Source organism: Ranitomeya variabilis, chromosome 2 (assembly GCF_051348905.1).
Source record: "Ranitomeya variabilis isolate aRanVar5 chromosome 2, aRanVar5.hap1, whole genome shotgun sequence".
Lineage (NCBI taxonomy): Eukaryota > Metazoa > Chordata > Amphibia > Anura > Dendrobatidae > Ranitomeya > Ranitomeya variabilis.
Window position 1 is genome coordinate 117,625,851 of NC_135233.1, and position 15,662 is coordinate 117,641,512.

Consider the following 15,662-nt stretch of genomic DNA (forward strand, 5'->3'; position numbering starts at 1 on the left):
GGCCAAAGGAAGATGGCCGCCCCCACCGATCACCAATGAAATAGTGCACATCGCGCTGTTTTCACTCCCCTGTGCAGTGGATTCGGGACCTTGGGCATGCGCAAACTACTACGCCACCAACGGAAAACTAAGCAAGATCTGGGGGAAGACACCATGCCCTTTTGACCAGACCAGCCTGATTGACAGGCGAAAACGGCTACTTTGGTAAGGTATTTCGGCAGCATAGGTGGGGAATCGGGGTCCACAAAATACACTGTTGTAATGCACAGCTCAGGCCCTTTTTAACAGTATTTTTATCTCATACTGAAAAAACGGGGTGACAGGTGCCCTTTAAATCTTTGGCCCCAGCAGTGAAGCAGCGGATCAGGAACAGTCTCAAGGCGCCAGACACGATATTACAGGCATTCAGTTTACAGCACGTATCTCTATCGCCACCAAGTGGTAGAGAACGGAACTGCAGTCAGATAGTTCTCTGCAGTAATGGCCGAGATTGTTTCTATGGTAACACAGAAGCTACAGCCGCGGCGCACTGTGATGACGTATGCAGCGCCTCTCCGGGCACCAACGGCTGGCAGAAGCTGGGAACCTGCAGGACACCGGGTATTCCTAACGCGCCTCATAGTTGTAGTGTGCTCAGAGCCATTAGTCTGCTGAGGGGCTGTAGTAACTAAGGAACTACAAGTCTCAGCATGACTACATGTGAGCGGTGAATGGATTGTGTCTAGTCTTGCACTTATTATTGCTGTTTCTCTTCTCATGTGCCTTGTATACCAAATACGCGAGCCATGGTGCACTATTAGGCTGTGGGCACAGGAGCTGGGCGGCAGGGTGACAGGATACATTATAAGCAGAGGTCACACTGCGATGATTGAGGATGGTCGCTCCAGAATCCTCCACAATGACGTCATGCCCACTTAGAATATTCTAAGGCTGTGTTCAGACGGCGTCTCAGTTATTGCGCTTGTCCTTAAAAGAAATGGTGGATAAAACGCTAACAAAATGCTCCAAAGATGACTTGAGCATAAGGATTTCACTGTAATAACTACTTGGTGGACACCAGTGATCAGTGTGAGTGCTCGGGTACGCACCGAGTATTGGGGGTGCTCCAGTTACATGTTCGCGTCCCTGCGCCCATAAAACATGCAGTGATTGCCCGTGTATGTCAGGCGGTCCCCTCAATCCCCTACTATTTGTTTTGACAATATAAAGGTGCTTTCACTACCTGCATGAGGTATTCTTTGCTAAAGGTTCTGCGGCCAGATGCTTGTAAGTAGTGATGAGCGACTATACTCGTTATCCGAGATTTCCCGAGCACGCTCGGGTGAGCTCCGAGTATTTCGGCGTGCTCAGAGATTTAGTTTATGTCGAAGCAGCTGCATGATTTGTGCCTGCTTGACAGCTTGAATACATGTGAGGATTCCCTAACAACCCCCCCCCCACATGTATTCAAGCTGTCTAGCAGCCACAAATCATGCAGCTGCTTCGATATAAACTAAATCTCCGAGCATGCCGAAATACTCGGGAAATCTCAAGTAACGAGTATACTCGCTCATCACTAGTTGTAAGTCATTAAAGGGTATTTCCATCTCCAGGTTCCTATCCCAATACATAGTAGGTGTAATAATAATAATATTAGCAAATACTTACAATTAGAAATGTAGCATGGTTTTTCTGATTAGCTATGTCTCTTTCCTCATGTGCAGGCATTGCAGGACCTTAGGTATCCATGGTTACGGACACTGATATAGTGACAGGTAGCTTACTAGTGGTTGTTACCATCGATACCGAAGATCCTGCAATGCCTGCACATGAGGAAAGAGACATAGCTAATCAGAAAACTATACTACATTTCTAATTGGAGATATTTGCTACAATTATTATTGCACCTACTACATATTGAGATCGGATATTGGAGATGGGAATACCGCTGTTAAGGTAATATAAAACCCTGCCATGACGTTTCCCCCCACACTTTTGGAGCGTTTGTGGGTGCCTGTCATTTCTTCCATGCACTGTATTCTCCCGCTGTGGTGTCTACTTAATGCATGTTCCCAAAGGCTTCTGTGTGAGATAAAAAATGCATGAAGAAATATGTATAAAAAAACTCCAGAAAACACTTGCAAAAATGCATGAATATAATGGTGTTTCTTATGTCAGAAAAAAAATAATAAAAAGCTATGAGATATTACTTTATTACTAGTAGGTTATATGATTGGTGCTAGTTTTCCATTTTTTCTGTAAAATGTTAGGTGTGCATAACCCCTTTGTGTTAACCAAAATGGAGATCTGCAGCGGAGATGATTGACTGCTATTGTGTTGTATCAGTACAGATCCAGGACTCCAGAGACCCTCCTCATGTCAGTAGGACCACCAGTTATCAAGATACCCAACCTGTGGAGAGCTGATGATTCCATTAAGGCCACATTCACACGGTCAGTATTTGGTGAGTTTTTTACCTCAGTATTTGTAAGCCAAAACCAGGAGTGGGTGATAAATGCAGAAGTGGTGACATGTTTCTAATATACTTTTCCTCTGATTGTTCCACTCCTGGTTTTGGCTTACAAATACTGAGGTAAAATACTGACCAAATACTGAATATGTGAACATGGCCTAACGAATGGAAGACCATGGCGCTTCGGCAGCACCCTTTACTATTTTGCCGGTTTCTTTTTTATGTGAGCTCCATCCAGCTGTCTACATATTTTTTTTCTTTTTTTCTAGGTAAATTGCTGAACAAGACAATGTCCGTAAAAAAGACAAGAGGACCTTTGCAAAATGTTATAACAGTGACCAATGATTTGAAGCGTCAGGTATTTATTTATTTTACTCACTTATATAGCGCCATCATATTCCGCAACGCTTTACAGACATCATCATCATCATCACCCTCCCCATTAGGGCTCACAATCTAAATTCCCTCTTAGTATGGCTTTAGAGGTAAACGTTTTTTTTTTTATCTTTGTTAACGTGAAGAGCATAAGTTAAGAACAGTTAAGAAAGTTGGAGATTAAATGATCTCTAAAAGGCCTAAAGTTAAAGATGACACATTTTCTTTGTATTTTATGCAACAAAAAATATTTTCATCTTTTACGTTTTAAAAATTACAAAAAGGAAAATGGGCTGATGCAAAAGTTTGGGCATTCTACATGCATGACACCTCTTTATGAAACTATCACAGCTTGCAAATGCTTTTTGTAGCCAGACAAGAGTCTTTAAAGGGACTCTGTCACCCCCACCAGCCGTTAGAAACTAAAAGAGCCACCTTGTGCAACAGTAATGCTGCATTCTGACAAGGTGGCTCTTTCAGTTATTGGTGCAGTCAAAGCAGAAATAAAGCGTTTTATAATTTCGCAAAAATACCTGTCTTTAGTCGTGGAGGCAGGTCTTAACCCCCCTGCTGCACACGCCACACTGCCGTCACTCAAGGCTTCTTCGGCGCCGGGCACCGCCCCCTCCACGCTGTTTTCAAATCAAATCCGGCGCCTGCGCTGTTTTGTTCTGCCTGGGGCAGGCGCAGTGAGGGCTGCCCGTCTGACCTCAGATGCAGTCTGCATAATGCATAACACACTGCGGGGCTGGGATTCACAAGCTGGGTGGCCGCACAGGCGCAGTCTGCGAGACTGCATCTGAGGTCATACGGGCAGCGCTCACTGCGCCTGCCCCAGGCAGAACAAAACAGCGCAGGTGCCGGATTTGATTTGAAAACAGCGTGGAGGGGGGCGGCGCTTGGCGCCGAAGAAGCCTTGAGTGACGGCAGTGTGGCGTGTGCAGCAGGGGGGTTAAGACCTGCCTCCAGGGCTAAAGACAGGTATTTTTGCGAAATTATAAAACGCTTTATTTCTGCTTTGACTGCACCAATAACTAAAAGAGCCACCTTGTCAGAATGCAGCATTACTGCTGCACAAGGTGGCTCTTTTAGTTTCTAACGGCTGGAGGGGGTGACAGAGTCCCTTTAAATTCTTGTCTGAGGGATTTTCATCCTTTCTTCCTAGGAAAATTCTTACAACTCTGTGAGATTCCAGGGTCGTCTTGTACGTACTGCTATTTTGAGGTGTAGCTACAGATTTTCAATGATGTTCTCATCACAGGACTGTGAGGGCCATTGTAAAACCTTCAGCTTGTGCCTTTTGAGGAAGTGCTTAGGATCATTATCCATTTGTAGAAGCCATCCTGTTTTCATCTTCAGCTTTGTTTTACAGATGGTGTTATGTTGCCTTCAAGAATTTGTTGAAATTTTCATTGAACCTATTCTTCCATTGAATTAACAGTAATTTTGACCAGGGGTGCCCAAACCTTTACATACCACTGTATGCTTTTAATGACTTCTCATTACTGAATACTCCCCACAGCAGATGATGAGATGATCTCGCTATCCATACCAATGCAGGTTATCATTCATTAGTCACTATGGAATACAGCCATGTGAGGAGCCTTCTGCTATGTAATCCTCAGCATTTAGAGGAATCCCTTCCCCATTCTTTTATATTGCAGGTTGGTAATTATACCTTTCTCATGTGCCTTTCACACTGACTGGGCTGCTATTAGCATTAGTTTAATTATGATGATTTTTTACATTGGGTAAATGCTTCTTCTATCTCCAGTCTTCTGCTCTTCTGGATAAACCTTTGAAGCTATTTTAGAATAAAGAATTATCTGCTCTCTTAGACACAAGGTAGCTGGAGAATTCACGTCAATTTTCATGTGAGTCCGAGCTCCTGGCACAACTGTTGGACAACGTCTTGGAATTTAGATTGTTCATGTATCTCCAGCTTTGGTGGTAAAGAAAGCAACTTACACAAAAACAGTATATTGAAAAAATCCATTTCTCCATTACTGAGAAATCAGCTTTTGAAATTATATGCATATGAGGCTGAATAGCTTTTTGAATGTAGAAGGACTTACAAAGCCTCTGTCACTCCCTGTCACACACAGACACAGGTAAATCCGGTGGAAGATGCAGCATATTAATTTGATGGGATGGGAAAGGGAGAGGAAGGCCCTAAAGGTAGGGAGCGAGGGATGGGACACCTGCTGACACCACCCTGTGCCTGTCCCTAAGCTCCCCTAACACCCTATGCATGTCCTTCCCACCGCCTCTATCACGTGCCTAGTCCCTGATTGTCACCTCAATGTACCCTGCCTAGTGCACTGGCCGGCTAGGACGCCAGCCTCACCACTGCAGATGGTAACACACAAGGGAAGAGATAAACACAGGACAGACAAAAAAGGAAGAAATACTCAGCTCCGTCTCAGCAAAACAATGTGCTGGAAAACTTGGTATCTGATTTAAGGGCATACAAATTAACCCCTTCAAGCTTTTTTCGGTTTTGCGTTTTCGTTTTTCACTCCTCTTCTTCCCAGAGCCATAACTTTTTTGTTTTTCTGTCAATATGGCCATATGAGGGCGTATTTTTTGCACGACGAGTTGTACTTTTGATTGACACCATTGGTTTTACCATGTCGTGTACTCGAAAACGGGAAAAAAATTCCAAGTGCGGTGAAATTGCAAAAAAAGTGCAATTCCACATTTGTTTATTGTTTTTTTTTTTTTTGCTAGGTTTGCTATATGCTAAAACTGATTTGCTATTATCATTCTCCAGGTTATTACGAGTTCATAGACACCAAACATGTCTAGGTTATTTTTTTATCTAAGTGGTGAAAACAAATTTCAAACTTTGATAAAAAAAAAAAAATTGTTACATTTTCCGAGACCCGTAGCGTCTCCATTATCCGTGGCCTCGGGTTGGGTGAGGGCTTCGTTTTTTCACTCAGAGCTGACATTTTTAATGATACCACTTTTGTGCAGATAATGTACGTTCTTTTGATCGCCCGTTATTGCATTTTAATGCAATGTCGCGGAGACCAAAAAAACGTAATTCTGGCTTTTCTATTTTTTTTCTCGCTACGCCATTTAGCGATCAGCTTAATCCTTTTTTTATTGATAGATTGGGCGATCCTGAACACGGCGATACCAAATATGTGTATGTTTGATTTTTTTTTTATTTATCTTGAATTGGCGAAAGGGGGGGGTGATTTGAACTTTAATTTTTTTTTTATATATTTTTTAAATTTTTTTTCTTTAACTTTTGGCATGCTTCAATAGTCTCCATGGGAGGCTAGAAGCTGCCATAGCTCGATTGGCTTTGCTACATAGAGGTGATGCTCAGATTGCTCCTATGTAGCAGAATTACTGCATTGCAATGAGCACCGACCACTAGGTGGCGCTCATAGCAGTCCTGCATCAACAACCATAGAGGTCTCAAGGAGACCTCTGTTTGTTATGCCGACGAACTGATGACCCCCGTTCATGTGACTGGGGTCAGCGGTGCGCGTATTTCTGGCCCGATGGCAGGAAGCGCACGTTAAATGTCAGAGTTTGACAGCGGCATTTAACTAGTTAATAGGTGCGGGTGGATCGCGATTCCACCCGCGCCTATTGCGGGCACATGTTAGCTGTTCAGGCTTTAATGAGGGCTCACCGCTGGAGCCCACATCAAAGCGGGGGTACTGCCATTAGACGTACTATCCCGTCCGATGTCAGTAAGGGGTTAAAAGTTTGAAAATTTGCAATATTTTCTAATTTTTCACCAGACTTCTGATTTTTCCACAAATAAACGCAAGTCATATCGAAGAAATGTTACCACTCTCATGAAGCAATATGTCACAAAAAAACATTCTCAGAATCAGTGGGATCTGTTGAAGCGTTCTTTCATAAAGTGACACTGGTCAGAATTGTAAAATTTGGCCTGGTCATGAAGATGGAGGATAAAGCAGGTGAAAGAACTACATGCGAATATATATAGTTTGGCAAATGAAATCCTGCTGACAGATTCCCTTTAATGTACGTCCTAGGGTGAATCTACACTTAAGGGGTCCCGCGAATTCCGAAATGAAAGGGTTATTCCCATCTGGAACATTATATGTCATAAATGTCCAAAACATGTAGGTCCCACCCCTATAGCTTGTATCTGTCATAACTTGCATGCACTGATCTTACTATTCTGTTAAATAGGAGGTCCAAAAATGTTACAGTTAAAGTGCTGGGCGATAGTCAGATATTCAGATCTCCTATTCATATGGAGAAAGAGAGGAGATCATGATGGCGCCTCCTTATTAACAGATGTGTACAATGGGGCGCCATTCTCAGGATAGTTACGGATCCCAGCATTCAGTGGCAGGAAATACGGGGTTATGTAATCTAAAAATATAGTTAGGTTTTTATTTTATTTTATTAAGTTTTCAAGATTATAACAAATAAAACCCTAAAAGAACCCCACCTGCTCCCATCTCTGCATCCCATCCAACCTCTTGAGCAGATGTGTTCACAATGCGTGATCGTATCATATGCCAAAAGTCTCTGCTAAAAGGGGTTTTCCAGTTTCAGAAAATCCCTATTCCCAAGCGGAGAATGTGTTAATAAAAACAAACTTTATTTATTGTAGCATTTTAAGGAAGAGCCCTCAACCGTTACTGTGGGGAAGATTAGCAGACAGTACTCTAGACCAGGCCTGCACAACTCACTGCCCGCTGAAGGATGTTGTGTGGCCTGCGGAGCTACTCTGGAGACTTCTTCATATAGTCAAACGTATTTGCATCAAAAAGACGCTAATGCATTTGAATACTTTGTTGCGCCGGGACTTTGGCAGAGCAGAGTGGCTGTCAGCCCAGGCCCTAACGTGCATTGGTGTGATGGCGTTAGCACCCTACCGACCTCATCACACTGCTGGACATTGGGGCCGCAGAACTGGTAAGCGCTCCAGGAAGAGCCCAAGATGAAATGTGCTTTCATTTTATATGAGGGTGCCGTAGGTGGGAAGGTGAGGGTTGGGGTTACTGCAAGGATACATTACGGGGCAATGGAGCACATTATGGGGTAATTGGAGTATTGTAAAAGGAGGCATAGCAGAGCGAGGGGCAGGAGGGACATTATGCAGAGAAGTATTGTGGGTGAGACATGGAAAGGGGCAGTTTGATGTGATATTATGGAGATTGGCATTGTGGGTGTTATATGGAAAGAGGTACTTTGGGGGATATTATGCAGAGAGGCTGTGTGTGAGGGGCTATTATGGAAAGGGGCAGTGGGGGGAGATATTTTGTGCAAGAAGCACGGTGAGGGGCAATTATTTATTCAGGGGCACAGCATGGGAGATATTTTAGTCTATGGGGCAGTATAATGATACTTTTATTTTTAAGGGCATTATGTCGGAAAGTGCTGCTGAAGACTGAAAAGAGGGAAATCTGCAGAGAAGAGCTTTGGGCATGGAATCTTATCATGCCGTCTGGACAAAATAGAGAAGAAAAAAGGAGAACGACTCCAATCAAAGAAGATGTCGTTCATTTGTGATATGGACTTTGTCTCATCAGTACTGTGGCTTCGATGTGGTCTGCAGTCTGATGATGACTGATAACAACTCCCAGTATCTTCTTACCATTGTTAAGGACACATTGGTATTTATAGGTTCATGCAATACAATTGTATATGGGGCGGTCCTGACATTGCAATTAATCGCTGTACTAAGCTTGGTGCTGTATACATGTACTGATGGTGGTTCTGGCTCTACATTCATGTACTGACAATAGTTTCCAGGACTGCATTCATGACCTGACCGTAGTTTCTGGAACTGCATTCATGTACTGATGATGTTTCTGGCACTGCATTCAAGTACTGATGGTAGCTCTGGCTGCATTCATGTACGGACGATGCTTCTTGCGCTGCATTCATGTACTGATGATGGTCCTAGCGCTGCAATCATGTATGGACGGTGGTTCTGGCACTGCATTCATGTGCTAACGGTCCTTCTGGCACTGTATTTGTTTACTGACGATTGATCTGGTGCTGCATTCATGTACGAAAGGTGGTTCTGCACTGCAAAAATGTACGGACAGTGGTTCTGGCGCTGCATTTGTGTACTGAGAGTGGTTTTCGCTCTACATACTGTGATGCAGTGACCCCTGTAACAGGTAGGGGGCGCTGCATGGTCTCCCCGGTATGTGCACGGAGTTGTATTGAGGCCGTGAGAATAGACCTGCAGTGATGTCAGGATCACGTGACCAGCCATGTGATCCATTACTGTGGGTGTGGTTACAGGTACATAACGTGACCAGGGTGTGGGTCACATGGTCTCTGGGTTCCTGTGTGGTTCCAGTGAGTGGACCTGAGTGGTGAGGTTACAGGGGGTTCCTGAGCGCTGTGTGTGGGCTGTGTATGCCCCTGTGCTGGAAGACCTGGTAGGAGGCTTCCTGAAGAGCACATGCTGGCGTGAGAGGTCCTGGGAGGTGTACCAGGACCCCTGAGCAACACACAGTGGAACTTGGGGAAGCTACAGTCCTTCGGTGGCTCTGGACTGACTGATGTGTGCCGGCCAGGCAAGTTGGTGAACCCCGTAAGGCAGTTTCCCCAGGAGAGAGGACTGACAAGGAGTCAGCAGACGGAGCAGGAGCTCCCATAAGGTACCTCCACAAGCTGTTGGTGCTTGTAACCTGGACTGTGTGGTAACCCACGGCAACTGGTCAGTGAGGACCAGCATGTTTAGTGTCCCTGAGTCAAACCTGTAGTTAAAGTGTTTGAAGATGCAAGTTAATATCACCAGTTGGTGCCTGTGATGTTCTATGAACTGTGCATAACCCGGTTTATGAGGCTTAATAAACCGTATGGACTGCTTTGTTTTTAAAAACCCGTGCCCGTGTGCTTGAAATATCGCAGCCAAGCGAGTGTCCCCCAATACACTCAGTAAGAAAAGTCTTACATTGTCTTACATTTGGTGCTCGAAGCGGGCAACGATCCAGCAGGCACATGTGGAGTTAATTGCTGTGGCTCGGCGGGGCCACGAAGAGTGTGTCTGGCTGTAACTCGGCGGGGTTACGAAGCTGACAAGCGTCTGGCTGTAACTCGGCGGGGTTACAAAGCTGACAAGCGTCTGGCTGTAACTCGGCGGGGTTACGAAGGGGACAAGCGGCGTCCTGTGGATTGGCAGGTCCACGAAGCCGGCGGTAGAGCCTGGTGGAGCGTAGCTGCAGTGGCAGCAAGAGGTTCCCCAGCAGTGGCAGCAGCAGTGGCTTGTGGTTTGCAGCCGGAGGTGCCGGTTGTGTGTGACTGCAGCGGGAGCTGTGGCGGTACCAGCAGGAGCTGGTGAAGTGACATATAGAAGAAGAAAAACAAAAATTTTTTTTTTTCCTCTTTTTGTGCAGACTCTTAAAGGGCCAGTACAAGCCCAGAGACAAAGGGGTGTACTGTGCGAACTGGGGCCTGAGTGCCGTGGGAAGTCCACGGGGTGTATCCCAGGGTGGGGAGTATCCCTAATAGTGAGCGGTGGCCCAAACGGGGATGGTTGCCCAAAAGGGGGCGGAGACCCAGAAAGGGGCGGTAACCCGAACAGGGGTAATGGCCCAAAAAGGGGTGGAATCCCGAAGGGGGGCTGAATCCCGAACCGGGGTGGTATCAAAAAGCAGAGCACTTGCCCAGAAAGGGGGCGGAGCCAAAAAAGGGGCGGCAATCAGTGAGGTGTCACGACTGTGTCCTTTTTGGCTGGATGGAAAGTGTGTGCGGGGATTGATAGACCCGGGGAGAGAAGCGTCTGTGCTGAGAACCCTTCCAGGAAATTCTGTGTCACCTAGCGACACTGAATATCTCCAGGTAGCCACTATCTACATTGTCGCAGCGGAGGTTTCCACATACCATGAGGTGGCTGTAGACCCGATCTTGCCGTATCCTATGGTAATAGGACAAGATTTGGTAGCACTGTGGGAAAAGGCTGAAGTGTTTGTGGACATAATGTGGATGTCAGTTAGTAATATTGAGAAGGCGCCCCCTAGAGTTGACAGTCCTAAGGTAGGCCTGAACAAGGGAAAAGGTGCGACTGTCCAACTAACTGACCTGACGTCACCTGAAGTGTGCCACAATACGACTGGTAGTGGTCTGCTGGATAAAACACGTGGAGCTGACACCCAGACAGAGAGTGACTCATGGCGTCATCAGACTGTGGGGTGTGACACAGATTCTGGGGGTGACTGTGACAAGTCGTGGCCAGTAACAAGCGCAAGTGCGGTGGTGACAGGTGGAGGACGGGGTCCAGGACCTGTGCTGACGGGTGGAGGACGGGGTCCAGGACCTGTGCTGACGGGTGGAGGACGGGGTCCAGGACCTGTGGTAACGGTGGAGGACGGGGTCCAGGACCTGTGGTAACGGGTGGAGGACGGGGTCCAGGACCTGTGGTAACGGGTGGAGGACGGGGTCCAGGACCTGTGGTAACGGGTGGAGGACGGGGTCCAGGACCTGTGGTAACGGGTGGAGGACGGGGTCCAGGACCTGTGGTAACGGGTGGAGGACGGGGTCCAGGACCTGTGGTAACGGGTGGAGGACGGAGTCCAGGACCTGTGGTAACGGGTGGAGGACGGGGTGCAGGACCTGTGGTAACGGGTGGAGGACGGGGTCCAGGACCTGTGCTGACGGGTGGAGGACGGGGTCCAGGACCTGTGGTAACGGGTGGAGGACGGGGTCCAGGACCTGTGGTAACGGTTGGAGGACGGGGTCCAGGACCTGTGGTAATGGGTGGAGGACGGGGTCCAGGACCTGTGGTAACGGGTGGAGGACGGGGTCCAGGGCCTGTGGTAACGGGTGGAGGACGGGGTCCAGGGCCTGTGGTAACGGGGGGAGGACGGGGTCCAGGACCTGTGGTGATGGATGGTGGTGACTCCCATTCAGACGGTGATGCCAGTGGAAAAGAGTGTAATAAGGTTGACTCAGGCAATTCTTCCTCCCGGAGACGTAAAAGAGCCAAAGGGGCTGAACCGGTTGTTCCGTGTGAGGAATTGACGGAAGATGCTGAGGACCTGGGGTGTATGAAGTACTCTGAAGTCCCAGGGAAAAGGGACGAACCTGGTGATGTCACCGCTGAGACCCAAGAGAGGGCCGACCCTGACAGTGCAGAGTCGGAGGGTGCAGAAGTGGAGGAGGCCACCAAGGAGGTGGTGCCTGAAGTAAATACCTCCTCATGTGATGGATGTCTCACCAATCCAGAGGATGAAAGGAGCGAGATAGAGTTGATTAAAGAGACGGTGAACGACCATGTCGAACGAGAAAGGGTCCTGAGACAAGCGACTGAGCGCAGAGTGGATGAGCTGGAGAAGGAAGTCTCTGAGCTCAGAAGTCACCTGTTCAGATGGCAAAGTGTGTATCAGACCCTAAAGGAAGACATGGAAGTGCTCAGAGGAGCACTAAAAGGCCCTCTACAAGAGAAAGAGGTGGTGGTCGCAGACTTCTCGTGTCAGTACCAGAGTGGTAACGAGGTGAAGCTGCTAATGCCCATCTTGACCCGGGGTCTGGAAGAGGGTAAAGCTGAAGAGGAGTTGGCGCTAAAAGCAGGACAAGATGGTCACCCGGTTGCGACAGGTGTCTTGATGGAAAGGTCCATGGCAAGGCAGGAGCCATCTGTTCTTGAAGGAAGTGAGACTCCGCTCTTCAAGTGCGTGATAGATGTACCCGTAGAGGCGCAAGATGCATGTACCCGTGAGGGTGTGCATGAGGCCTTTAAAAAGGCAGTAGAAGCGTGTAGTTTGCACTGGGCACTGGAGACGAAACAGTTGGTGATACTGTCTTCTAAGGAAGTCATAGTGAAGAGGGACATGCACCTACAGTGCCTCCGCACGAAGCAGAGGATCCTGTTGAGGAATGGTGAGGTCACTCGATGTTTGGAGCAAGCCAGGAAAGCTCAAAGTCGTCTGGGCTTGGTAGAGGACACAGTCCAAGTGCCCAGAGCTCTGGTAGCGAAGCTCATTGGCCGATTTGGGAAAGTGATGCAGGAGATGGTGGATGTGTCCGGTGTGAAGAGACTGAGGATTCCGGCTGAAGACGAGGCCCAGGTGGGTGAAGATGGGATGGTGTCATTCCTGGTCGTCGGGTCCAAGGAGAGTCTAGGAAATATCCGGATGCTCCTGAGGTATCGCATGGCATACCTGAGAGAAGTAGAGCAGCTAAGACTGTACAGACGGCAGGTCAACAAACAGCTGCAGAACATGAGGTGGCGGCCGCCTTCTTCCCAAGGAAAAGGGAACAGAAGGGACCCTCCAAATGATGAAATAGCAGGTTGCCGGAGACTTTCAGCAAGGCAAGAACGTCGAGAATCTGCAAGTAGTAGTTCTACTCCCAGTATGAGACTGAGAGACCTGGACAGTAGTTCCTGTCGTATACTAAGTGGGTCCGACTCAGACCAGACAGTCGGTTTGACCGTCAGTAGGACTCATGACCGCGCCAACCGTGGGTGCCGGCCGTGGAGAGGAAAGTCGGGTGACGGGGCGTACAGAAAAAATGTGGTGACCAGGGGTCTGTTGACACGAGTAGATGGTGGCTTGAGAGCTAAAACTCAAAATATACACATTGACCGCTGGGGGCGGGAAGACCTTACCAAAGGTATGATTGTATGTGATGCCCAAAACCGACTGAGACGGTTCCCTCGACTGATACGGCAAGGTAACGTGCGTGACATGTCTCGTGACCCCACGTGTATGACAGGTGTTCAACCCCACAAGTTTGAACAGAGGGGGGGATATGTGATGCAGTGACCCCTGTAACAGGTAGGGGGCGCTGCATGGTCTCCCCGGTATGTGCACGGAGTTGTATTGAGGCCGTGAGAATAGACCTGCAGTGATGTCAGGATCACGTGACCAGCCATGTGATCCATTACTGTGGGTGTGGTTACAGGTACATAACGTGACCAGGGTGTGGGTCACATGGTCTCTGGGTTCCTGTGTGGTTCCAGTGAGTGGTGAGGTTACAGGGGGTTCCTGAGTGCTGTGTGTGGGCTGTGTATGCCCCTGTGCTGGAAGACCTGGTAGGAGGCTTCCTGGAGAGCACATGCTGGCGTGAGAGGTCCTGGGAGGTGTACCAGGACCCCTGAGCAACACACAGTGGAACTTGGGGAAGCTACAGTCCTTCGGTGGCTCTGGACTGACTGATGTGTGCCGGCCAGGCAAGTTGGTGAACCCCGTAAGGCAGTTTCCCCAGGAGAGAGGACTGACAAGGAGTCAGCAGACGGAGCAGGAGCTCCCATAAGGTACCTCCACAAGCTGTTGGTGCTTGTAACCTGGACTGTGTGGTAACCCACGGCAACTGGTCAGTGAGGACCAGCATGTTTAGTGTCCCTGAGTCAAACCTGTAGTTAAAGTGTTTGAAGATGCAAGTTAATATCACAAGTTGGTGCCTGTGATGTTCTATGAACTGTGCATAACCCGGTTTATGAGGCTTAATAAACCGTATGGACTGCTTTGTTTTAAAAACCCGTGCCCGTGTGCTTGAAATATCGCAGCCAAGCGAGTGTCCCCCAATACACTCAGTAAGAAAAGTCTTACATTGTCTTACAATACATGTACTGACTGTGGTTCTGGCACCACACTCATGTGCTGGCAGTGGTTCTGATTTTTTACACATACAGCAATCCATAATGTTCTTAATAGCTATGTAAAAACTTAAAAATCCTCAAAAGTTAGAGATTTGAGATTATGAGGAGAATTTCGTCAGTTTCTGCTCCCAAAACTCAGTTTAAGGCTGGTTTCAGACTACGGGAGTGCTGCGGATGGCAGCGTACTTCCTCCCTTCTTCCTCCTTGAAAACACGCCTACGCCTCCTTGCCTCCTGCGGTGCCTTGCGTACCTATCTTTAACATTGGGTACGCAGGGACTTAGGCTACTTTCACACTAGCGTCGGGCTCGGCCCGTCGCAGTGTGTCAGGCCGAGGTTACCGACGCTAGCGTTCTCTGCGCCGCACAACGGGGGCAGCGGATGCATTTTTCCAGCGCATCCGCTGCCCCATTGTGAGGTGCAAGGAGGTGGGAGCGGAGTTCCGGCCGCGCATGCGCGGTCGGAAAAAGCGGACCGTCGGCAGCAAAAAACGTTACATGTAGCGTTTTTTGCAGCCGACAGTCCGCCACAACACGGCGCAACCGTCGCACGACGGTTGCGACGTGTGTCAATGCGTCGCAAATGTGTCGTTAATGTTAGTCTATGGGAAAAAAACGCATCCTGCATGCACTTTTGCAGGATGCGTTTTTTTGCCAAAACGACGCATTGCGACGTATTGAAAAAAACGCTAGTGTGAAAGTAGCCTTACACTGTATGTGGATGCCTCCGCATGCGCCGTTTTGGTGCTGCACAGAACGCAACATGTTGCATTATGTTGCGATCAGCGAAGTGCCAAAATGGCACATGCGGAGGCATCCGCATACAGTGTATGTCCCTGCGTACCCAATGTTAAAGATAGGTACGCAGGGCATCGCAGGATGCAAGGAGGCGTAGGCGGAGCGTATGCGTGGTTTCAGGGAGGAAGAAGGGAGGAAGTACGCTGCCATCCGCAGCCCTCCCGTACGCAAGTCTGAAACGAGCCTTAGTTAGAGTTTTTTTTTTTTAACAGAAACTTTTCAAATCCTCATAAAATACTGAAAATTTTGTTCTGTTGATGAATTAATGTACTGATGGCGGTTCTGGTGATATATTCATGTAAATACCCCTTAAAATTTTTTGTTGCCCTTGGTATTGGTTCAGTATAGCAATGTGGTTCTTGGACCAAAAAATGTTGTGCACCACTGATCTAGACCAAATCAGACCAGTGATTGGCTGCAGGAACCAGGTGACTGTATTCACTATGTGTGCACTATTTAAGCATCAGGGGCTT

The 15,662-nt window shown here is 47.9% G+C and overlaps 1 protein-coding gene across 10 annotated transcripts in view; it reads left to right on the forward strand.

Annotated features, from left to right (window-relative positions):
* Positions 1–491: 491 nt before the first annotated feature.
* NPHP1 (nephrocystin 1) overlaps positions 492–15,662 on the forward strand; it is a 109,346-nt gene continuing 94,175 nt past the window's right edge. For 3 of the 10 annotated variants that reach the window (XM_077282878.1, XM_077282881.1, XM_077282888.1), the window contains exons 1-3: positions 554–600; positions 2,331–2,443; positions 2,722–2,810. In XM_077282878.1, the coding sequence (XP_077138993.1) occupies positions 2,356–2,443; positions 2,722–2,810 (177 nt within the window). In that variant the 5' untranslated portion in view covers positions 554–600; positions 2,331–2,355. Of the gene's footprint in view, positions 601–967; positions 1,069–2,325; positions 2,444–2,721; positions 2,811–15,662 lie in introns of those variants that run through there. The other 7 variants (XM_077282884.1, XM_077282887.1, XM_077282886.1 and 4 more) reach the window with 6 other exon arrangements.